The 23,938-nt window shown below is 46.8% G+C and overlaps 2 protein-coding genes across 6 annotated transcripts in view; one reads left to right on the plus strand and one right to left on the minus strand.

Moving 5' to 3' along the window:
* Nucleotides 1-2,025, minus strand: part of IQCK (IQ motif containing K) — a gene marked incomplete at its 5' end in the record, with an annotated part of 124,977 nt that extends 122,952 nt beyond the window's left edge. For all 4 annotated transcript variants that reach the window (XM_084882769.1, XM_084882770.1, XM_084882768.1 and 1 more), the window contains one exon: nucleotides 1,860-2,025. In XM_084882769.1, the coding sequence (XP_084738895.1) occupies nucleotides 1,860-2,025 (166 nt within the window). The remainder of the gene's footprint in view (nucleotides 1-1,859) is intronic.
* KNOP1 (lysine rich nucleolar protein 1) lies at nucleotides 2,008-23,829 on the plus strand (the record flags this gene model as incomplete). Of its 2 annotated transcripts, none has more annotated exons than XM_084882748.1 (5): nucleotides 2,008-2,112; nucleotides 6,305-7,197; nucleotides 9,163-9,231; nucleotides 20,943-21,020; nucleotides 21,849-23,829. In XM_084882748.1, 4 exons carry the CDS (start codon nucleotides 6,307-6,309, stop codon nucleotides 22,155-22,157), a joined length of 1,347 nt encoding a protein of 448 aa, XP_084738874.1. In that variant the 3' UTR covers nucleotides 22,158-23,829. The 2 variants fall into 2 exon arrangements, with proteins under 2 accessions (XP_084738874.1, XP_084738875.1); XM_084882749.1 differs by having other exon boundaries at nucleotides 2,024-2,171.
* Between the last annotated feature and the right edge of the window lie 109 nt (nucleotides 23,830-23,938).

Here is a 23,938-nt window from a genome sequence, read left to right on the forward strand (position 1 = left end):
CTGCATGTGGCTAGTGGCTACCACACTGGAAAGTTCTACTGGACAGTGCTGTCAGATGGCTGAGGCAGTGATGCAGCCACAGAATGAAAAAGCCGAGTTCTTGACCTGGAGGAGCTTACATCACTTTTTTTTGCCTTCAATGTTTATTTAATTTATCTATAAAACTAGGGACCTACTAACAATGTTATAAAGAATATAACAATTCTTTATAACAGAATTCTATATGAATATAAGATAAAAATATTAATTTATTTTATTGGCCTAGTAATAACCAACTAGACAGAGAAATGGGGAAAATATACTATTTTTAGCAGAAAAAATATCTATAAATTTTTCTCTTTATTAAGATATTACATGTGTCCTTAATCCCCTAATGCCCCCCACATCCCCCACTCATGCCCTCACCCCCTGTTGTCTATGTCCATTAGTTAGGCTTATATGCATGCATACAAGTCCCTTGGTTCATCTCTCCTCCTTACCCCCACCCTCCCCTGCCTTCCCTCTGAGGTTTGACGGTCTGACCAATGTTTCTGTCTCTCCATCAGTTTATGTTATTCATTAGATTCCACAAATGAGTGAGATCATGTGATATTTATCTTTCTCTGACTGGCTTATTTTGCTTAGCATAATACTCTCCAGTTCTATCCATGCTGTTGCAAATGGTAAGAATTCCTTTTTGTTTTTTTCTTTCGTTCTTTCTTTTCCTTCTTTTTTTTTTTTCTTTCTGAAACCTGTTTGGCTCAGTAGATAATGTCAGCCTGCAAACTGAAGGGTCCCAGGTTCAATTCTGTCAAGGGCATGTACCTTGGTTGTGGGCACATCCCCAGTGGGGGGTGTGCAAGAGGCAGCTGATCGATGATCGGTTTCTAACTCTCTATCCCTCTCTCTTCCTCTCCGTAAAAAATCAGTAATATATATATATATATATATATATATATATATATATATATATAACGAATTCCTTTTTTATAGCAGTGTAGTATTCCATTGTGTAGATGTACCATGGTTTTCTAATCCACTTATCTGCTGATGGGACTTTGGGCTGTTTCCAAATCTTAGCTGTTGCAAATTGTGCTGCTATGAACATAGGGGTGCATATGTCCTTTCTGATTGGTGTTTCTAGTTTCTTGGGATATATTCCTAGAAGCGGGATCACTGGGTCAAATGGGAGTTCCATTAAAAAAACACACACATTACTTCTTAAGAGCTAACATTATTGAGCTCTTGCTATCAATCGATCAGTTTTCTAAGCACTTTCTGTGACTGTTCAGGTGCATCCCCCTAACACCATAAAATGGGAACCATTTTACGCTCACTTTAGCGAGAGAGTAACGTTAAATAACTTGCCCAAGGTACAAGGAGTATTCTGTATGGGGCCTCAGGATCGGGGGATGTGTGAGGGCCACAGAGAAGGTGAGGGCCCACTGGGAAGGTGAGAAGCGCAGAGGGATTAATCCTGAGAGTGGCTGGCCCATGCTACAACGTGTGGGCCACAAATACCAGCAACCAAGCTCTCCAGCTCCTGGAAAGTCAGGCTCCTGGGCCCCAGCAGGAACTCAGCGGCGGATAAAGGTCTCAGCTCCGCCTTTCTTTTCCCTGAAGGTTCGCAACGAGGTTCGCAGCACCTGGCCCGGTTTTACACAGCTCCCCTCCGCCAAACGGACCGGAGGTAGCGCCGCACCCTCACAAGCAAACCTCCAGGCCTGTGCCCAGCGCTAAACCCGGGCCGCTTCAATCACCCCGGTGGGCGCCAACCCCTTGGCCCGGCCTCGCCCCACCGACCCCACCCCGCCCCGCCCCGCCCCGCCCCGCCCCGCCGGCCCCGCCGGCCCCGCTCCCCGCCCCGCGGCCCCGCCCACCTTCGCAGATCCGCTCCCACAGGGACCTGCCCGGCTGCTCCGTGGCCTTTCCCGGCTCCGCGGGCCGCTCGAGGGGCGCGGGACACGCGGTGGGAACGGGCTCCAAGGAGTCGGCCCACTCCTCAAGCTGTGCGGAGCGGCTGCCCACCCTCCCGGGCGCCGCCATGGTCGCGGTTTCCACGGCAACCGCACTCCCCGCCTGGCCACGACCCGGAAGAAGCTGGAACACGTGGGCGACTGGCCGGCGTCTCAGGTCGGTTTCCGGGTCACGGCGGAGCGGGTTGTGTGGCGGCGGAGCGGGGCGGCCCGCAGGTGAGGGCCACGGCCCGGGCGGCGGGGACCCTGAGGGCGGGGCGGGGGCCTCTCGCGGCGAACAGGGCACAACGGGCGCCCGCCTGACCAGAGGCCGCCGCCTCCGGGAAGCCCGCCCTCCTTGGAGCCTGCCTGTCAGCGGGAGGCGCGGCGAGGCGGGCCGGGGGCCCCCAGCCCGGCCTCCTGCGCGCCGGCTTCCCGCTCGGACCCAGTCCTGGGCCTCCTGCCAGCCGCTGTTCGCCCGTTGCCGGTTGGGACCCAGGGAAGTGAGTTCGGGTTTGCCAGCCCGACCCACCGCGACGAGGTGAAAGCGTTTCCTGGAGGCCGCAGCGAGGCGCTTTGTTGGTCCATGAAGGAGCGAGTACTTGGCGGCCGCGGGGTGGGAGAGGGGTCCTCAGTGGGGAGAGGGGATTGGGTTGAGGACAATCTCCCCGCGCCCTTTGTTTCTATTGGCCTTGGCCACTCCTCCACCGCCTTGCTCCCGGGGCCCCTCACTCCCCCTCTGCAGTCTGCACCCTCTCCCTTTCCTTTGCCAGCAACTCCTTCTCTGCGGCCCCCTCCCTAAATGTCGTTATTCCCTAAGGTTCTGTTTCAGACTCTTTCTGTTCAGCGCTTAAATATTATCCATACTAGAGGCCGGTGCACGAAATTCGTGTGTGTGTGTGTGTGTGGGGGGGGGGGGGGGGTTTAGGGTGTCCCTCAGCCTGGCCTGCACCCTCTCCAATCTGGGACCCCTCGTGGGATAACCAGCAGTCGGACATTGCTCTCACATTCCAGAACTGCTGGCTCCTAACCGCTCCCCTGCCTGCTTGATCGCCCCTAACTGCTGCCTGCCTGCTTGATCTCTAACTGGTCCCCTGCTGCCTTGATTGCCCCTAACCACCTCTGCCTCGCCCCACACCCGACACCCAGGATTCCCTCCAGCCAACCACAGGCACCGGGGATCCGTGCTTTCCTCCCTCTGGTCAACCACAAGTGCTGGCACCTGGGATCTCAGGGTGGGCAGCTTCTCCATCATCCAGGCCACAGCCAGCCGCAAGTGCTTGTGCCTGGACTTCAGGGTGGGTGGCCTCTCCGTCCACCTGGCTGTAGCCAGCTGTAGATGTGGCGCCTGGACCGCAGATGGGCAGCTTCTCCATCTTCCCTCGGATGCAGTGGGGGCAACTTCTCCAGGGCAGGCGGCTTCTTCATCTCCTGGGCTGCAGCCAGCCTCAGGCAGTGGCATCCAGTTTCTTGTCTCCCCCAGGACGTGAGTGGGCAGTTTCTCCAGCTGGCTGCTGCCTGGGATCATGGGGCAGGCGGCTTCTTGGTTCCATGGCTGCAGCCAGCCTCAGGCACTGGCACCTGACTTCTCCGACTCCCCGCAATGGGGCGGGGGCTGCCAGGGGGCTGCCGCCATGTTTTCGGTTCAATTTGCATACTCACTCTGATTGGCTGTTGGGCGTAGCGGGGTGATGTGATTTGCATGTTTCTCTTTTATTAGTGTAGATATTCCAAAACTTATGTGTTGGCCTAGTAAGCCCTCAGCCTCAGTCCCATATATCCACCTGCCCACCCAACATCTCTACTTGGGTATCTTAGAGCAGTTTTTTTCAACCTTTTTTGGGCAAAGGCACACTTGTTTCATGAAAAAAATCACGAGGCACACCACCATTAGAAAATGTTAAGAAATTTAACTCTGTGCCTATATTGACTATATATAAAGTAATTCTCTTGAATAGGAATCAAATAAACACAAAGAAAGTATTTTATAATTACTTTATTATGAAATATTAAGTAAACAAAATAGTGAAAAATTATAAAATTCTTGTCTTGTCTGCACCTACGGCACACCAGGCAACATCTCGCGGCACACTAGTGTGCCGTGGAACAGCGGTTGAAAAACGCTGTCTTAGAGCATCTGTTCAAACCAGCATGCCTCCATCCCACGTCATCCCATCCAGTTCCTTTGACTTGGGGATTAGTGCCAACAACCTGCAGTTACCCAAGCTGGAAAACTGTTCTTCAGAAAGTGTGCCAGTCTGGGTTAGAAACCCTGCATTACTCTATTGCCTGTGTTACTAGAGGCCTGTGCAGGACATTCGTGCACTCAGTGGTCGGGTGGTGCTCAGCCTGGCCTTTTCCCTCTGGCAGTGTGCGGGGGAGATATCCAACTGCTGCAGAGGGAGGGAGGAAAGGCTCCACCCAGCATGCTCATCAGTCTTGAGCCTAGCTCCAGGCTTCTGGCTTATCTGGGCTCCCCTGTGGGAGCGCACTGAGCATCTGCCCCCTAGTGGTCAGTGTGCATCATTGCGAGGGATCGTTCTGCCATTTAGTCAGTTTGCATATTAGCATTTTATTCTATAGGATTACACCCCTTTTCCTCCCCCACCTACTTAATTGTAGATGGCAGTGTTTCATCTTGTTCATCTTTGTATCTTCAATGTGCATCCCTCATTCAGTGAGTACTGTGAACACTTGTTACTTGCCAGGCACAGAGTTAGGCTCTGGGCGTAGAGACAGGCCTGGTTCTATTGTGCTTCGCTTCATTGCACTTCGCAGGGGTTGTGTTTTTACAAATTAAAGGCCACCCTCCTCCAGCAAAGGATTGCTGCTTGCTTTATGGTGCTACTCATTTTATTACAGTCCTCCAGAACCAAACCTGCCATCAGAGAACAAGACGGGAGTGAATAAGTGGGTGTGGCCTGGAGCCATATAAACACACTTGAGCTCTACCTCGGGCCTGGCAGGTCCAGTATGAGGCCCGGGGCTCTGATGCTGGAGAGCTGCAAGCCGAGAAGCTCCTGGCCTTGCCCTCCCACTGTGTAAAGCTGCCAGGAGGGCACACTGTTTCTGGCCTCTGCGTTCTCCAGGGAGCAGCAGGAAATGGGTGCTGACTAGAGTGAGAGAAATAGCCCAGCTAGAAGCTGAAATGTGCTGAGGGCTCCAGCCCCTTCTCATAGGCGCCTCCTTGACCCCCCCCCCCTACCTCCCCCCAAGGTGCTGTGTGTCACCTTCAGTCATTAAGAGAAATTTATTTGAAAGTTAACAAGCTTGCAGGCTGGATGCCCTCATTCTCCCTCCCCAACTCCACCGCGATTTAGTTTAACCTCTCTCTCTTTTTTTTTTTTTTTTTTTTTAAATATATTTTATTGATTTTTTACAGAGAGGAGGGAGAAGGAGTGGAGAGTTAGAAGTATTGATCAGCTGCCTCCTGTACACCCTCCACTGGGGATGTGCCCGCAACCAAGATACAGGCCCTTTACTGGAATCGAACCCAGGACCCTTCAGTCCTCAGGCCGATGCTCTATCCACTGAGCCAAACCAGTTTCGGCTCAACCTCTCTTATGGATGAGGAAACTGAGGCCTGAAGAAGTCAATGGCTATGAGGCAAGACTATCAGAGTCACCACTTGAGCACAGGTATTTTCAGCTCTAACTGGAGTTCTCACCATACCTTGCTGCTGCTCTTATTACGAGTCACGGGGAAGTAATAGGGATAATAAATCAACCGGAGTGCAGGTTGGGGGACTTAGTTTCCAGACACAAAGTGGAAGAGCTGTTAGATGAACCAAGTTAACAGGTTAGTTTTGCCACAGTCACTGTCTGCGGTGGGAATGGGCAAGAAGGGCTGGTCTCAGGGTTTTTATACTACACCCTTCGCCAGAAAAAGGGAGCCCTTGGGGGCAGTCCTGATTTTTCTGGTTTGATTGCAGTTATACCCTCTATGACAGGCACAGGGTGGGGCAGTTGGTAAATTTCTGTTGAATCACTATGCTTAAAGACTTGAGGAGAAGGAGGTTAAGCGAAAAGAGTCAACAACGTAGCAAACACTTTCCATGGGTTATTTTCTTTATTCTTTGAGAAGTATTTCCCCCATTCTCCAGATGGGGAATTAAAGTTCAGGTAGAATAGGTGAGTGACTTTAAGCAAGGGAGTGATTTGGATTTGAGCCTGGGGTTGAGTGGATTTTAGCACCATTCTATTTCTTTAGTCTTATTCGTCCTGGATCTACAGGAATCATGACCATTTTCCGATTCCCTACCATTTCAGACCATCCACACAAAGAAACATGACTTTTGGCAATATCTAGTCGGACTGTACAGAGGCTGGCCTGGTGTAGGGATAACTTACACCTTTTTTTTTCTTTTTCAGGAATGATCACCAAGAACCACAAAGGAGACCTGGGCCTTCGGCTTCCAGAGAAAAATAAGAAGAAGGTAGAACCAGAGACTCAGTACTTGTTTTTGAGCAGTAACAGTTATTACACTGAGGTCTGTCCCACCACAGCTATGTCATCCACGAAGAATGTGATCCAAGGGCGGGCACGCGAGACCCCTCTAGTGAAGAAAAAGAAGAAGAAAAAGAAGGAGCACAGCACCGTCTGTGAGGAGCACCTAGAACCTGAGACCACATTCCGTGCTAGGCAGACAGAGAAGTCTCCCAGCCCCAGGACACAGGCTCTTGGTCCATCCGAGTTCCTCAATGGGGAGAAGAAAAAGAAGAGGAAGTCCTCATGGCCTCTGGCCCTGTCCCCTGGTGTGAGGGAGAAGACCTCCCTGGACCCCAGACAGGTCGAGGAAGTGACCAGAGTTGGCAGAAAGCTCAAAAAACACAGGGAGAAAAAGGCCCAGAAGGCAGCAGCCTTCTTAGTCGGGGACCCTTGGGTCTGTGAGGCTCGGGACACCCTGCACGCGTGCTCAGTGGGAAAGGATGACCAGGAACAGGCAGCCTTGGTGCAGAAAAGGCAGCAGGGGGGCCCCAGGGAACACGTGAACAAGAAGAAAAAGAAAACCCATCAGGAGGAAGACACCCGCCTTGGCCACCCCAAGCCCGCTGGGTCCACGGAGAGCAGCCTTAGGAAAAGATGTGCGAAGAAGCCAGTCAAAGTTGAGGCTTCAGAATATATCCCCGTAGGAGACAGCCTCAAGGCCCCTGTGAGGAAGAAAACGAAGCCCACTAAAAAGGCCGAGGAGCCAGGCACTGAGGAGCCAGCTCTGAAGAGGAAGAAGAAGAAGAAGGACAAAGTAGCAGAACTTTGGAAGGAGGTAGGTTGTCCTTCAGGGTGGAAGTTGGGAGTGTGTGTGCGCGCGCGTGTGCGTGCACTCAACTTTTTAGTGTCAGAACCTTGTTTAAACGGACTTAAGGCAGAAGAGGGATTTATTGACATATGTAACTGGCTTCCTGAGAGGTGAGGCTCAGTTAATACTGACTGAAGGACGAACCCCAGGAGCTGGGTCAGCAGGAAGGTGTCTGTAGGGCCTGTGCTCAGCTCTGCCAGATGCAGTTGGAAAGGACGATTGTTGTTACGGAAGGACCAGGGAAAGGGGCCGGCCTGAGGTCTCACTGATGGAGTCCCTCAGAGCGGGGGAGCTGAGCACAGCCATGTCAGAGTCAGCCAGCGAGGATGGCCCTGGGAGCTGAGGTCGTGAGGGCTTCGGCCTTTCGTGCAGCTACAGCAGCAAGTGCAGAGGGCCTGGCCGAGCAAAGAGACTGGGGTGGCGGGGGCTCGGTGACAGCCATGGAGGCCACAGAAGTTTGGATTTTGAGCAAATAAGATGGGGGCCCTAGGAGTCTTGAGGAGTGGTGACATGATCTGACAGGTTTTTTTTGTTTTTCATTTTTAATTAAGGTATTATCTGTGTACATATAATTGCCCCCCCTCTCATACATGCCCTCCCTCCCCAGAGTTTTGTGTCCATTGGTTATGCTTATATGCATACAAGTCCTTCAGTTGATCTCTTATCTCCCCCAGATCTCCCTACCCTCCCCGCTGTAATTTGACAGTCTGTTTGTTGCTTTACTATCTCTGTATCTATCTTTTTGTTCTTCAGTTTATAATGTTCCTTATTCATAAATGAGTGAGGTTATGTGGTGTTTCTCTTTCATTGACTGGCTTATTTCACTCAGCATAATGGTCTCCAATTCCATCCAGGTGGCTACAAATGATAAGAATTCCTTTTTTTATGGCAGCATAGTATTCCATTGTGTAGATGTACCATAGTTTTTTGATCCAATCATCTGCTGATGGGCACCTAGGCTGTTTCCAAATCTTAGCTATTGTAAATTGTGCTGCTATGAACATAGGGCTGCATATATCCTTTCTGATTGGTGTTTTCTAGTTTCTTGGGATATATTCCTAGGAGTGGGATTACTGGGTCAAATGGGAGTTCCATTTTCAGTTTTTTGAGGAAACTCCATACTGTTCTCCACAGTGGCTGCACCAGTCTGCATTCCCACAAGCAGTGCACGAGGGTTCCTTTTTCTCCGCAACCTCGCCAACACTTGTTGTTTGTTGATGTTGGCCATTCTGACAGGTGTGAGATGGTACTGCATTGTCATTTTGATTTGCATCTCTGACAGGTTTTTTTAAAGAAGATATAGTTGACATAAAGTTGTGTATGTTTAAGCATACAGCATACTCTGATTGAATTTTTAAAGCTCACCTGAATTGCTTGTGGGATGGACCAAGGTTGGGGGTGGGAAAGCAGGAGTTAGACACTCATGGTTTTCTAGGCAGGTAAGAAGGCAGCAGCCAGGACCTGTGGGTGGGGGTAGGTGATATGGAGGAGAATTTAGTAAGCTTGAGCCCCACTCCCCACACCCATCAAGACCTTGAGCCCACCTCTGCATTTCCTGGCTCTTGCTATCTTCCCCCTCTCCACCACCGCCCATCCCCCACTATAGATGGGGCCCTTGGCCTCTCACTGGTTTGGTGTCACCCAAGGAGGTCAGTTTACTTGTAGCAGGAAAGGTCATGCACCTAGCCTGAGTCAAGAGACCTAGGTTAGTATCAGTCCTGCCCCTGATCTGTGGGGTGACCTCGTGATAGTCACTCCACTTCTCTGAACCTTAGTTTTTTCATCTGTCAAATAGGTCAGTGCCATGGTTCTGAGGGGAGAATCATGGAAGAGAAAGGATGTCAGATATTCTGCAGGTGATGGGGCTTGGGGTGGTGCTGGGGCAGAGGCCAGCAGATGCTTGACTTTCACTCCCTTTGCTCTCCTGTGCAGGAGCCTGACACAGACTTAGAGGTGGTGCTGGAGAAGAAAGGCAACATGGACGAGGCACACATAGACCAGGTATGGCCCCATCCTCATCCCCCCCTCCTATCAGGCCACAAGGTCCTGGTCTCGGAAGCACCCACGACTTCAGAGGCTGTCAGGCCGGCTCCTGTGGCCCCCCCCTTCCATACAGGGAGCTCTGCCTTTGCCATGTCATGGTGGGAGACCCTCTCTGCCAGCCTGGCTGCAGGCCAGTTGGTGACTTGGAACCTCATGCTGGGGCTCTCCTCCCTGTGCCCACTGCAGGGGGAGAACCTAAAACCAGGGCTGGGAACAGGGCAAGCATCCTTGAGAAGCATCCTTTGGTCTTCACTTATATGAGGGTCAGTGAGGTGAGTGAGTGCCCCAAGTCACCTCATTAGTAATGGTCCAAGGCTGAGTCTATGTGGTTACTTTGCTGTACTGCCAGGTTTATGAAATACCCCAATTCCAGGAAGTCCAGCTCCCACTTACTTATCAGGAGATAGGGCGTAGACAGAAATGGATATTGGCCCACACCAGAACCACTTCTCTCAATGCTCCCAGACTGAGGCCAGGAGGTGCATTATGCAAGCTGGCGTACCCAGCTTCTTTATTAAAATACTAGTGGCCCAGTGCACGAAATTCATGCATGGGGCTGGGGAAGAGAGATGGCCTTCAGCCCAGCCTGCACCCTCTCAAATCTGGGACCTCTTGGGGGATGTCCACAAGGATCGGGCCTAAGCCGGCAGTCAGACATCCTTCTCACAATCCAGGACTGCTGGTTCCTAACCACTCACCTGCCATCCTGCTCACCCCCTGCCCTCCCCTCCTGGCCTGATCACCCCTAACTGCCTCTGCCTAGGCCTCGCCACCATGGCTTTGTCTGGAATGTCTCCTGGTCTAATTAGCATATTACCCTTTTCTTAGTATAGATAGGATATGACATATCGCCATAATTATAACATATCTACCAGTATTACACTATGGAATACTTACTACATTCGATAGGAAAGCATCTAATACATTACACTGTATATGTGGTAAGTAGTAGGAAATACTGTATTCGTAGCAATAGGATACATCCTGTGACTTCCCTTCCTGATTTGGGAATGATTCCCCAGTTCTTTGAACATTTCCTGGCCCCTGATGTATTTGGAAAGAAAATAGCTCTGAGTTTGGAGAAATTATTGTAAATTACAATAATGACAATTCAACTGCCTCCTGTACTTCCAGCCAGATAACAGGAAAAACACCCCAGGGCCAGCACCTCCTATGGCTGAGCTCCGGAGGGAGGAGTGAGGGTACGTGGCTCAGCGCTAGGCGTGTGGCTGGAGGCACCTTGGGTCCGTCCTGCTGTCAGCTGGTGACTGGGCCCCTCTGCTCCCAGCCCCTCGAGAGCCCCTGTGCCTCCTAATGGGGTCCTGAAGCTGTGCCTTTGATCCCGCTGCCCTCTACTCACCGAGGAGCGGGGTGTGGTGGCGCAGGGCGCAGGTGTCCCATTTTCAATAAGATGTTCAACCTGTGCCCGCTCCACCAGTGTCTGCAGGGGGCCCAAGGGCAGACAGCGATCCTGGAGGCACTTGCCGCCCCCACCAGAGCTCAGCCTCGATGGTCCGAGGTGAGAAGCCCCGCCAGATCCCGTGGCTGCGACTTGACCCACTTCTTTAAGCAGGCACCTGGTGCTGGGCGCTTCCTCCCCAGCCCTCACTGGAGCGGGTCCCTGTGGTTTCAGAAGCGAACTCCAAGGGCCTCCCAGGGTGGCAGCGGCCCTGAGCCCACCAGCTCTCCCTTGATCCCACCAAGGCTTGCTTCTCACACTTGCCTCCCATATGCACATCTCCCCCTCCCTACCTCCAACCGGGGCCAAGAATCGAGCCTGCAACTGTTTTTGGCTGGGATTAAACCTGAGACCCTTCAATCCGTGGGCCAATGCTCTATCCACAGAGCCATACTGGCTAGGATGAAATTGTTCTATTTTTAATTTTTCACCAATAACTGTTTGTTGATTTATTGAATGTAGCCATTCTGGCAGTTGTGAGGTGATATCTCATGTGTTTTTGTTGTGGGGTCAAACCCTGGGTTCAAAATAAGACCACCGGAGGCTGATGATTTATTAAAAAAAGCAGGCAAAGATTTATTGAAATATCTGGCCAGGACAGCCGCAAGAGCACCACACGCAGGCAGACTCCACATGACTGCACCGCTTCAGGGGCAGGTAGTTCTTTTTAAAGGTTCTGAGAAGGAAAACCACTATTTTGCAACAAACTGTTGTTTTGAATTTTCTGCTGTTCTTACTAGATAAAATGTTGCTTTCTTGTTTGCTTTAGCCTGTTTGAAGAATGATGAAGATAAACTTAGCTGTATGACCTTGTAGGCCAGAGACCAGATATGCCCACAATCTCAATACCATGCCAGGTGCACCTTCTCAATTGGATAGAACTATATTGTTTTTCAAGACCAGTATCGAGATAACCACTATTAAAGGGCTGGCTCTTCAATTAAAAAAAGGAAGTTCTGCCTGTAACCTTGCTTAGAATTTAAATTCATCCTCCCTAAGCCCATCGCGCGATAAACAAAGCAAGTAAGTGAAGGTCGAAGTCAGAACAGTAGGGTTAAAATTCAAACAGCAGTTTTTACCTAAGTATGATTGCTACCATATTTCAGTTTTAATTTGCATTTCCCTAATGATTGCATTTAATTTGCAGTATCACTATGTCCATATGTCCTCTTTGAAGAAGTGTCTATTCAGGTCCTCTGCCCATTATTTTTTAATAAGTTGATTAGGGTGACATTGCTTAATAAAATTATACAGGTTTTATGTGTACAGTTCCATAACACATCATCTGTGTATTGTGTTGTATATTCAACACCCCAAGTCAAGTCTCTTTATGTCACCATTTATTCCATTTCCTCTTCTACTTCCCTGATCCCCTTCCCTCTGGGAAGCACCACACTGTTGTGTGTGTCTATGAGTTTTTGTTATTTTTATTAATCCCTTCACATTTTTCACCTGGCCCAGTAACCCCTCTCAAAATGAGTGTTTCTATTTTGTTCATCAGTTTATTTTGTTCATTAGATTCCACATATGAGTGATATCATATGGTACTTGTCTTTCTCTGACTGGCTTATTTCTCTCAGCATAATGCTCTCCAGGTCCATCCACTCATTCACAAAGGGTAAAATTTCCTTCTTTCTTATGGTTAAATAAAATACATTGTGTAATTATTTCACAACATTTTTATCCTCTCATCTGATGGGCACTTGGGCTGCTTCTAAATTTTGGCTGTCCTTTTTAATAAAAGGGTAATATGCAAATCGACCCTAAAGGTGGAACTACCAGGAATGACTGGTTGCTATGTCATGCACTGACCACCAGGGGGCAAATGCTCAACGCAGGAGCTGCCCCCTGGTGGTCAGTTTACTTCCACAGGGGAGTGCTGCTCAGCCAGAAGCCAGCTCATGGCTGGCCAGTGCAGCAGGGGTGGCGGGAGTCTCTCCTGCCTCTGCAGCTAAGGACGTCCAATTGATGGCCTAGGCCTGCTCCCCCGGCTGCCAGAGGGCATTGGCTGGGCTGACAACCCCCAAGTGCATGAATTTTTGGGCACCAGGCCTCTAGTCGTAAATAACATTGCAATGAACTTAGGGGTCCATATATTATTTTGAATTAGTGTTTCAGGTTTCTTCAGATACATTCCCGTAAGTGGAATAGCTGGGTTATAAGGCAGTTTTTAACTTTTTTGAGGTAACTCCACATTGCTTTCCACAGTGGCTGCTCCAATCTGCCTTCCCACCAATAGTGCACTAGGGTTTCCTTTTCTCCACATCCTGGCCAGCACTTGTTGTTTGTTGATTTATTGGTGGTAGCTGTTCTCATTGTAGTTTTAGTTTTCATTTCTCTGATTAAGGACGTTTAGCATCTTTTCATGTGTCTCTTGACCATCTGTATGTCCTCTTTTGAGGAATGTGTTTAGATTCTTTGCCCACTTTTTAATTGGTTTGTTTTCCTAGGGTTCAGTTGTATAACTTTTTGTAAATTTTGGATATATTAACCACTTATCAGATGTATCATTGGTGAATATGTCCTCCCATTCAGTGAGTTGTCTTTTAATTTTGTTAATGGTTTCCTTTGCTGTGCAAATAATTTTTTGTTTAATATAGTCCCATTCGTTAATTTTTTTCTTTTTTTTCTCTTGCCTGAGGTGATATATCAGAAAAATATTTCTATGAGAAATATCTGAGATTTTGCTGCTTGTGTTTTTTCTGGGATTTTTATGGTTTCAAGCCTGACATTTAAGTCTTTAATTCTTTATTAATTTATTCTTGGGTATAGTGTAAGATGGTCTAGTTTCCATTTTTTGCACATATCTAATTTTTTCCAGCACCATTTATTGACTAGACTATCTTTATCCTAGCCTCCTTTGTTAAATAATAATTGACCAGAAAGGCATGGGTTTATTTCTGGGTTCTCTGTTCTGTTCCATTGATCTCTGTGTCTGTTAGTATGCCATCATCATATAGTTTGATTATGATGGCCTTGTAATATAGTTTGGTATCAGGTAGCATGATGCCTCCTTGTTCTTAAGATTGCTATGACTACTTAGCCCATTTTTTAATTGGATTTTTTTATGTTGAGTTGTATGAGTTCATTATATATTTTGGATATTAACCTCTTAGTGATGATATCAATTGCAAATATCTTCTTCATTCTGTAGTTTTCCTATTTGTTTTGTTGATGGTTTCCTTCACTCAGCAAAATCCTTTTAGTTTGATGTCCCGTTTGTTTATTTTTGCTTTTGTTGTCTTTGTCCTAGGAGACATCCCTCCTATCAAAAACAAACACAAAAACCTGCTAAAACCAATGCCAAAGAGTTTGTGGCCTATGTTTTCTTCTAGGAGTTTGATGATTTAGGTCTTAACATTTAAGTCTTTTATCTATTTTGAGTTTGTTTGGGTACATGGAACAAGAAAATGGTCTGGTTTCTTTTTTTCTTTTTTCTTTTTTGCATGTATATGTCCAGTTTTCCCAACACCATTTATTGAACAAACTGTCTCTACCCCATTGTATATTCTTGCATCCATTTTAGGAGATTAATTAGCATTCAAGAATTGTTTTATTTTTGGCCTCTTTATTTTGTTCCATTGATTTATGTGTCTGCTTTTTTGCCAGTAGCATTCTGTTTTGATTATTATAGCCTTGTTAGTGTAGTTTAAAATCAGGTAGTAGAATACCTCCAACTTCTTTCTTGAGATTGCGTTGGCTATTTGGGGTTTTTGTGGTTCCATATAAATTTTAGGGTTATTTGTTCAAGTTCTGTGAAAAATGCCATTGGTATTTTGATAGGAATTGCTTTGACTTTATAGATTGCTTTGTGTGATATGCACATCCTCTATAATAAGGAGCTAATATACTAATTAGACCGGAGAGAAGAAAGACCTTCCAGAACAACTTTCTGGAACAATCTTCTGGAACGACCAGTGGGTAGTGGGCTGGGCCACGAGGCCATGAGGCAACCAGGGCTGCAAGGGCCTACTCTTGCATGAATTTTGTGCAGCGGGCCTCTAGTTTAAACAATATGTAGTGTTCTCATTCATGAGCATAGCATGTTCTTTCCTTTGTTTCTTAAGTTTCTTTTATCAATGTCTTAAAGTTTTCAAAGTTCATGGCTTTTACCTCCTTGTTTAAATTTAATCTTAGGTAATTATTTTTTGCAATTTAGATGGGATTCCTTTCTTAATTTTCTGATATTTCATTATTAGTGTATAAAAATGCATAGTTTTTTGCATACTGATTTTGCATCCTGCAACTGTGCTGAATTCATTAATTCTAATAGTTTTTTTTTTTTAATTTTCTATCTTCATCTGAAGATGTTTCTTGATTTAGAGAGACAGGAGGAGGGAAGGCAGGAGAGAGAAAGAACACCAATGTGAGTGAAACATCAGTTACCTCCCATACCTGCCCCAACTGGGGATCAAACTCGCAGGTATGTGCCCTGACTGGGAATCAAACCTGCTACCATTTGGTGTACAGGACGATGTTCCAAGTAACTAAGGCCACCTGGTCAAGAGTTCTAATAGTTTTTAAATGGAATCTCAGGGATCTCTCTATATAACATCTTGTTAGCTGAAAATAGCGACAGTTTCACTTCTTTCTTTTTTACTTAGAAGTCTTTTATTTCTTTTTCCTGTCTGATTGCCATGCTAGGACTTCATATTCTATATTGTCTAAAAGTGATGAACCTGGGTGTTCTTCCTGATCTGAAAGAAAAAAAGATTTATGGCTTTCCCCTTTAAGTATGACATGTTATCTGTGGGTACCTCATATATTGCTTGTATTATGCTGAGGTATATTGCCTCCCTCCATTTTGCTGAGAGTTTTTATCATAAATGGATATTGAATTTTGCCAAATTTTTACTTATCTATTGATATGATCATGATATTTATTTTTTATTTTGTTAGTCTGGTATATCACATTAATTATACCATTTTTGCATACTTTGAGTGAATCCCATTTGATCATTGTGCATGATGTTACTAATGTATTATTGAATTTAGTTGCTAATATTTTGTTGAGGGTATTTTTTAGGTAAAAGAATGAAGATGTTATTAAAAATAAAGTGACTTCTTTTTCTGGGCCCATTCATCTTTTTAAATTGAATTCATTTAATTAAAATGAGGGACATTAGTTAACAACACATTGAGAGATTTTGCATCTATGTTCATCACAGATATTGGCCTTGTATTGTAATTTCTTTTTGTGTTTAGTATCTTTGTCTGGTTTTGGTATCAGGGTAATGCTAGTCGTATAAAATGAGTTTGGGAGCTTTCCCTTCTCTTGAGTTTTTAGAATAGTTTGAGAAGGATAGGTATTAATTTTTTCTTAAATGGTTGGTAGAATTCACCTGTGAAGCCTTCTGTACCAAGACTTTTTTTTTTTTTTGACATTTAATTATGAATTGTAGTTCCTCAAAAAATTAAAAATGGAACTCCCGCCGAAACCGGTTTGGCTCAATGGATAGAGCGTCGGCTTGGGGACTGAAAGGTCCCGGGTTCAATTCCGGTCAAGGGCATGTACCTTGGTTGCGGGCATATCCCCAGTAGGGGGTGTGCAAGAGGCGGCTGATCGATGACTCTCTCTCTCATCGATGTTTCTAACTCTCTATCTCTCTCCCTTCCTCTCTGTACAAAATCAATAAAATATATTAAAAAAAAAAAAAAAAATGGAACTCCCATTTGACCCATTCATCCCACTTCTAGGAATATATCCCAAGAAATCAGAAACACCAATTAGAAAGGACATATGTACCTCTATGTTCATAGCAGCACACTTTACAATAGCTAAGATTTAGAAATAGTCTTAAGTACCCATCAGCAGATGAGTGTATTAAAAAACTCTTTTACATTTACACAATGGAATACTATGCTGCTGTAAAAAATGTATTCTTACCATTCACTACAGCATGGACTAAGAGCATTATGCTAAATGAAATAACCCAGTCGGAGAAAGATAGATATCACACGATCTCATTCATTTGTGGAATATAATGAACAACAGAAACTGATGAACAAAAATAGATCCAGAGACAGAGAAGCATCAAATAACTGTCAAACTTCAGATAGAAGGCAGGGGAGGTGGTGGTGGGCGTGGGTGAGTGTGGGTAAGCGATCAACCAAAGGACTTACATGCATGCATATAGGCATAACCAGTGGACACAGACAGGAGGTGGGTAAGGGCATGTGGGGGAGAGGAGGAGGAGGCCGGGGAGAGGTCAATGAGGGAAATGGGAGACATGTAATACTATATGTAATACTTTAAACAGTAAAGTTTTTAACAAGGAAAAAAACAAACAAAAAAAAAAACAACCTAGATTTAATAACTGAATTTGGCAATGTAGCAGGATACAAAATTAACACACAGAAATCGATGGCTAAAAAAAAAAAAAAAAAAAAAAAAAAAATCCCATTTATTATTGCAACAAAAATATTAAGATACTTAGGAAAAAACTTAACCAAGGAGTTAAAAGACTGTACTATAGGACACTGAAAAAAGAGAGAGGAAGATATCAACAAATGGAGCAATATACCATGTTCATGGATTGGTAGAATCAACATTAAAATCCCCATACTACCCATAAATTCATAAATTCAATGCAATCCCTATTAAAATACCATTGGCATACTTCATAGATTGAGAACAAACACTCCAAAAATACATATGGAACAACAAGAAAAAAAAGACTGGAATAGCCATTTCAATCTTTTGAAAGAACCAAGTTGGCAGAATCACAATACCAGAAGATGTTCCAAGCAGTTGAGCCACCTGGTCAGGCCAGGGGCTTATTTGTCCTATTTATAGTCTTTGTTTTAAAGTCTGTTTTGTTTGATATGAGTATTGCTACCCCAACTTCATTCCTCCTCTCACGGTATAGCCTTTTCTAGGCCTTCACGTTCAGCCTGTGTCTTTCAGTCTAAAGTAGGGGTGTTGAACTCAATCAGAGAAGGGGCCAAAATCTAAAATCCAGCCTCAATCGCGGGCCGAATGGTTTACTGAACAGTCATTTGGCAGGCGACTGGTCACCTGGTTGGATGTGCTCAGGGCCTGGTTTGCTGCCTGGCCAGATGATGTGGGTTTCTGGTGAGGGAGGCATCCTGGTGTTTGCCTGCCTCTTTGCCCTGGTCACCTGGGTGGGCCTGCTCAGGATCCAGGTGTCCCTAAGGTGCTCCCTGTTGCTTCTGTTGTCTGTTGCACAAGCTGGGTCTGAGCAGGGCTGCTTGGGTATACACGTGGCAGCACCTTCTACCCTGTTTCCCCGAAAATAAGACAGTGTGTTATATTAATTTTTGCTCCCAAAGATGCGCTAGGTCTTATTTTCTGGGGATGTCTTATTTTTCCATGAAGAAGAATACAGTACACATTTATTGTTAAATGAAAATAAAGGAAATTTATTACCTGTATATGGTACAGTAGTACGGTAGTTGTCAACACAAACCAGACAAACTGTGAATCATACAGTATCAAGAATTTACTCATTTATTCAATGACAATCATGTCATCATCTTCTGGAACATCATCATAACAATCCAGTTCCTGAATTTCCTGGTGAATTTCTTGTGACTCCATTTCTTTCAGAATCAGTGGACCAAATCTCTCATGTTTAGCAATAGCACTATCTTTAAATGAGTACTTCTTGTCAAGGTAGCCTGCTCGCAGTGCATTTGCAATGCTACTGTCAGTGATTTTCTCCCATGAATTCTTCACCCAAGTCTCAACTTCTTGCAGTTTAGGTTTCACAAAGTTTCCACGCTGATTTCTCTCTATTCTATTTTCAATGTAGTCATTAATTTCTGTGCGCAAATTGTCTTTGAATGGCTTGTTTATTACAATATCAAGAGTGGAGATAGGCCGTAATTCCTGCAGGAATCATTATCTGATCTATTTTTCTTTCGTGAAGAACTGTCTTCATGTCTTTAGCTCGGTGAGTGCTGGCTGCATCCCAGACTAGCAGACCTCTGGCTCCCTCGCATAACAAGTGGCAGCATTAAATCGACCCACTCCCTTATAACTGCTTGTGGTTCCAGGCTTTATTAGTTTCAAGAATAAAAACGCCCAAAACACGTTCAATCTTTTCCTTCTTGCCCTTAGAAATGATTAAAGGTGGGATTTTAGTGCCATCCAGACGAATTGCCAAAATACAGGAAACACGTGCAATTTCGTAAGCAGTGGAGGGAATGTACACTAAGGAGGCACCCCGCTGCTCAGATGTTTGAGATGATTGGCCCATAAACACTGCAGTTTCATCCATAGCAATTATGTTGTATTTAGAGAAGTCAGCATCATCAATAAAGGACTTGAATGCAAGTGCTCGATTAATAATTTGAGTATCTTCCAACCTGAACAATGTTGTAGATCTTCTTAAAGACAGTTCACTTCACTGAAGGAAATTATCCAGCCAGTGTTGTGATGCTTTGAAGTCTTCGTTCTGGGTCTATGTCAAACTGTGGTGCCATTGCAAAGGCAAATTCTTGAATCTGAGCCCTATTCACAACCAAAGCCTTTGCTCTCCTTTCAACAACCCATTCACATATCAGGTCTTCCAGCTCGGAAAATAATGGTTGCGGACCTGATCCACACTTGCGCTTTTTAGCATTTCCCTTGTCCACTTGTTCAATGAGGTTACCATACTCTGCTCGCCATTTTCGGACCAATCGGATACTCAACATCTTCTCTTAGCAGAAAGCAGTAAGATTTTGGCCCCAAGGGTCTTCCATGATTCCTTTCTTGTACTCCACGGAGTAGCTTTTTCTCTTTGCGCTCATTTTTAGGGGTAAAAAAAAGGAATTGGGGTATCAAATGGGGGGAGGGGGTTCACTTAAAATGACACAGGGGGGATCAGAGGGGGTAATCAAAATGGCACAGATGAATCAGAGGGGGAATTACCATTTTAGTAACCCCTTTTAATCCTCCTGTGCCATTTTGATTGCCCCCTTTGATCCTCCTGTGTCATTTTAAGTGATCCCCCTCCCCCCACTCCTGTGCCACTGAACACCTTCACTAGACATCCCCCCTACCCCTTTATCAGACATTTACCCCTGGGGCCTGCCTGGGGACCTTCACTGGGCTTGCTGGGGCCTGGATCTGGGCTGGAGCAGGGTTTGCCATTGCCTGAGAACCTTCAGTCATCATGAGGGCGGCCGCGAGCATCAGGTAGTGTTACCAGAGATAAACCAGCACTCACCACCTTCGCCGTGTCCCATCCGCACTAATCCTGTTCTTCTACATGCATTTGTGAAAGTCTCCTCTCTTCTACCCCGCGCTCACCGCTCACTCCAACCTCCACTCCGCCTCCACACAGCAGTGATGTCAGGACTCCACATAACGTCACTTGTTGCTAGATGCAAGTCGGGGCGGCCCTAGCGACCAGTTTATGATAAATTAATTTTCATTCTGAGACAGAGCCTGGGGGGTGGGGGGGGCCTTATTTTTGGGAGGATGCCTTATATTTTGCTCAGAAGGAAACCTGCAAGAAGGTCTTATTTTCGGAGGATATTTTATTTTCAGGGAAACACGGTAGCTCTGCACTCACTCCAGGCGGCGAGATTGGCACACACCCAGCGGGAGCATGCAGAACCCTGATATACTTGCTGGATTAGTGTCCAGGTGCTGGGCCCCTTCTATGCTCAGTGTGGCATCCGCGTCTTGCTGGCGCTAGTCCAGGTGGGGTGGTTGGGTTTACACTACTGTTGCCCTGCAAGTGAGCCCGAGACCCTGGGTAGAGCTCCACCCGCTATAAGTGAAGGGAAATGGAAGCTGGCGCTCACTGTCCCTCCGGCCCGGAGAGCTCCCAGCTCCCTCGAGCGTGCTCGGGGCCCAGCACTCTGAGGTCTCTTGGTTGCGGTGCAGAAGCTGCGCCTTTGGCCCTCAGTTGTTTCTCAGGAGGACTTGCTCTAGTGTACTGCACATCCCATGTGACCTTGGGAGGGCAGCTCAGTGCCCTCCTAGGCTGCCACAACCTTGGATCTGCCTCTAGAAAATTCATTTGAAGGAAAGGCTCGGCAAGAAGTGAGGCCTGCCTGCTTTCAGGCTTAGGGATCACAATCCTTAAGATGCTCAGAGCTCCTTTGGACAAATGCCTCCCTCAAGTTGCAGCTGAGTAAAGCTGGGCTCTCCTGTCCCCCCCCAGTCCCTCTGCCCCGTCCTTGTTCTGTGTTTTCAGCTCAGAGGATAACTTATGTATCTCATTTCTTTTTGTCTTTCCTCCCCCTTGCTCAGGTGAGGCGAAAGGCCTTGCAGGAAGAAATTGATCGTGAGTCAGGCAAAACGGAAGCATCTGGAACTCAGACATGGACAGTAAGTGCAATGCCAGCACTTTTGAGGCAGTCTGTCAGTATCCTGAGCCCTCCCTTCCTGGCACCGTGAGGCACTGAGTGACAGAGATCCCCCACACCCTGCTCAGAACTGTCCCGAGTTCATTTCCTTCCTGACCCTGGGATACATGACTTCAGAGTTCTCGTTTTCTTGAGGAGCTGAGCCGAGTTCTTGCCTGTCCACAGACTCAGAAAGGAAGGGCTTCTTTTCTTAGGTCACTGCTCTGAGGAGCTCACCTGCATTTTCGTGAAAGTGAGTGATTTCTGCATAGGTGGTGGGATGCTCTGGACAGGAATCATGAGCCCTAAGTTCAGGGTCTGGCTTTAGCCTCTGACTTGGCTGTGTGGACCCTGTACTTCTGAGCCCCCACTCCCTTCTTGCTACAAACCTCTGTGAATAGAAATGTATTTCACATTGCCACTTGCCCTATTCCTCCTCCTCTTCCTCCTCTAACTTGACAATAACCTCGGGCTGGTGGCTGGATGGGTGGCCAGGTGGTGAGGTGTGCCAGGCTATAAGCCATGAGTTACGGGAGGAGTAAAGCGGGCAGGCAGCTTAACAGGTGAAAGGTGCTCTCTGGTGCTGGCCAGATGTGAGATGGGATTCTAGTGGGGTCACTGATTAGGCTTGTGTCCTAGTTAAGCTGCTAGTGTATCAGTAAAGTGGGAGGAGCAGCATTCCTGATGCAGATGGAGCAAGTGTCTGGTCCGGAACAAGCACTTGATCGCCGGGTCCTCCCTGGGAAATGGTTCAGGGAAGGGAAAGCGCTTTGGGAATGAGGAAAATAACACCGCTTTTCTCCTAACACAGGGAACTCAGTTTGGCCAGTGGGATACTGCTGGTTTTGAAAATGAGGACCAGAAGCTGAAATTTCTCAAACTTATGGGCGGCTTTAAAAATCTGTCCCCTTCATTCGGCCGCACCCCTGACACGACCAGGAGGCCCAACATGGCGCTGGACAGGCTGGCGGCCCGCAGCCTGCAGCAGAGCCTGCAGCAGGACTACGCGCGGGCCCTGACCCGGAAGCACGGCAGGCGCGCTGGCCTCGGCTTCGCCGCCTCAGACAAAGTCTTCTATATCGATAGGAACGCTTCCAAGTCCATCAAGTTTGAAGACTAAACTCTACTGTCTTATCTCCCGAGTCAAAACTGCTTTTGGTATTCAGTTATGCAGATGAGAGCCCCTGACCAGTGTTCCACTTGAGTTCCTGCAAAGGTTAAGGAAGACTCGATGTGCTGGACGCCTGCGAGGGGGCAGCACATGGTTCAGGAGCTGAGAGAACTTGCGAATGGCCAAAATCCACTATGTTCTGTGCTGGCCCTCCATCCCTGATTGAAGACATCATGTATAAATATCAGCTGTTTGTTGAAGACTTGGTATGTGCCAGACACATACTCATATGTTTTACTTGCATTGAGGTATTTAATTTTAATTATGCAATAGGTGCTGTTTTTATCCCCATCTTATAGATGAGGAAACTGAGGTTCAGGGATGAAGTAATAAATAACATGTCCAGGGTCACCCAGCCACTATGTGCCAAGTGTACTTTTGTACCTCAAGCCCTACATTCACTGCTCTGGATGTCCCCCTCTGGGACTTTCTCCCAGAATACTGACTGGGAATAAAAAAAACTGATTGAAGGAACAGAAGTCTATTACATGTCTAAATTGCAAACAGGAAGTAGTTAGTGATAAGTAGAGTAACAAGCTCACTTTCCTTTTCCGTCTTGGAGTAGCTGCAGGCAAGGAAGCATCTGAATAGCCAACCAAACAGGTGTGGCTGCCCCATGCACCATGGGGACCGGGTCCCAGCCTGAACTCCACAGCAGCCAGAGAGCTCTGGGTACAGAGACCCTGACCACTTTCTCCCCATTCAGCTAGAATTTTGCTTCCCAAAATATAAGTCCTGATGGGGACATTTTCACATCATTTGGCTGAATGCCTCCTACACACATCCTACATGGCCAGAAGACTCCGTCTCCCACGGCAGGAAGTCCTAATAGAGGGGTTGACCCAGCATCTCACTAGAGAACAGTTCTTTCCTCCCTGCTCCATCAGTGGCTCCTCAGACCGGTGGAGAGATGGCCATAGCAATTCCAGCCAGCTCATCAAGAAACTAGAACATTCCAGAGGAAGATGGAAAGCCTGTGGCCCCTGACATGGAGGAAGATTCTCCTCAGGCCAGCTAGCCAGGGGCAGTGAGGACGGATGCTGGTGGGAAGAGCGGGCAGAGGTGAGGCAGGCCTGCCAGGGCCTAGGCAAGCAAGCATTGGCCAGGAGCCCTACAACTCTGCCCAGGCCAGTAATATTAAGTGGTTAGAGCATTGGCCTGTGCATCAAAAGATTACGGGTTTGATTTTAGGTCAAGGCCAGGTACTTGGATTTTAGGTTCCATCCCTGGCCCATTTGGGAAGCATGCAGAAGGCAACCAATCTGTCTCTCGATCATACATCAATGTTTCTCTGCCACTTCCCTCCCCTCCACCTATGTCCCTTCCATGTGCCTCTGTCCCTTCTACTCTAAAAAAAAAAAAGAGCCTGGAAAATATATTCTTGGGCGTAGAAATCAGCCTTGCTGGGCCAGGCCACACAGCAGCTCTGGTACATGTATGACCCACCTACAGTACTCAGATTTTGGAACTAATTCTGTTTGAAATGTACAGCCTCAACGTAGAAGTAACTTTTTAAGGGACATTTGTGATTTTGTGAATTTTTTCATTTAAATACTATCGTAGTAAAAGTATTGGAAATAGTTTTGTAAAATAAAGGCCACTTGGGGGTGTTTGGGCAATGAACATGCTCTGAGTTTCTGTGTATTCTGTTCCATGAAGGCATTCTTTGGTACCTGCTGTTTAGTGGACACCATTTCTCATCAGAAGTCCTTGTGGGTGGAGATGCCACT

Source organism: Pipistrellus hanaki, assembly GCF_964339955.1.
Source record: "Pipistrellus hanaki genome assembly, chromosome: 4".
NCBI lineage: Eukaryota > Metazoa > Chordata > Mammalia > Chiroptera > Vespertilionidae > Pipistrellus > Pipistrellus hanaki.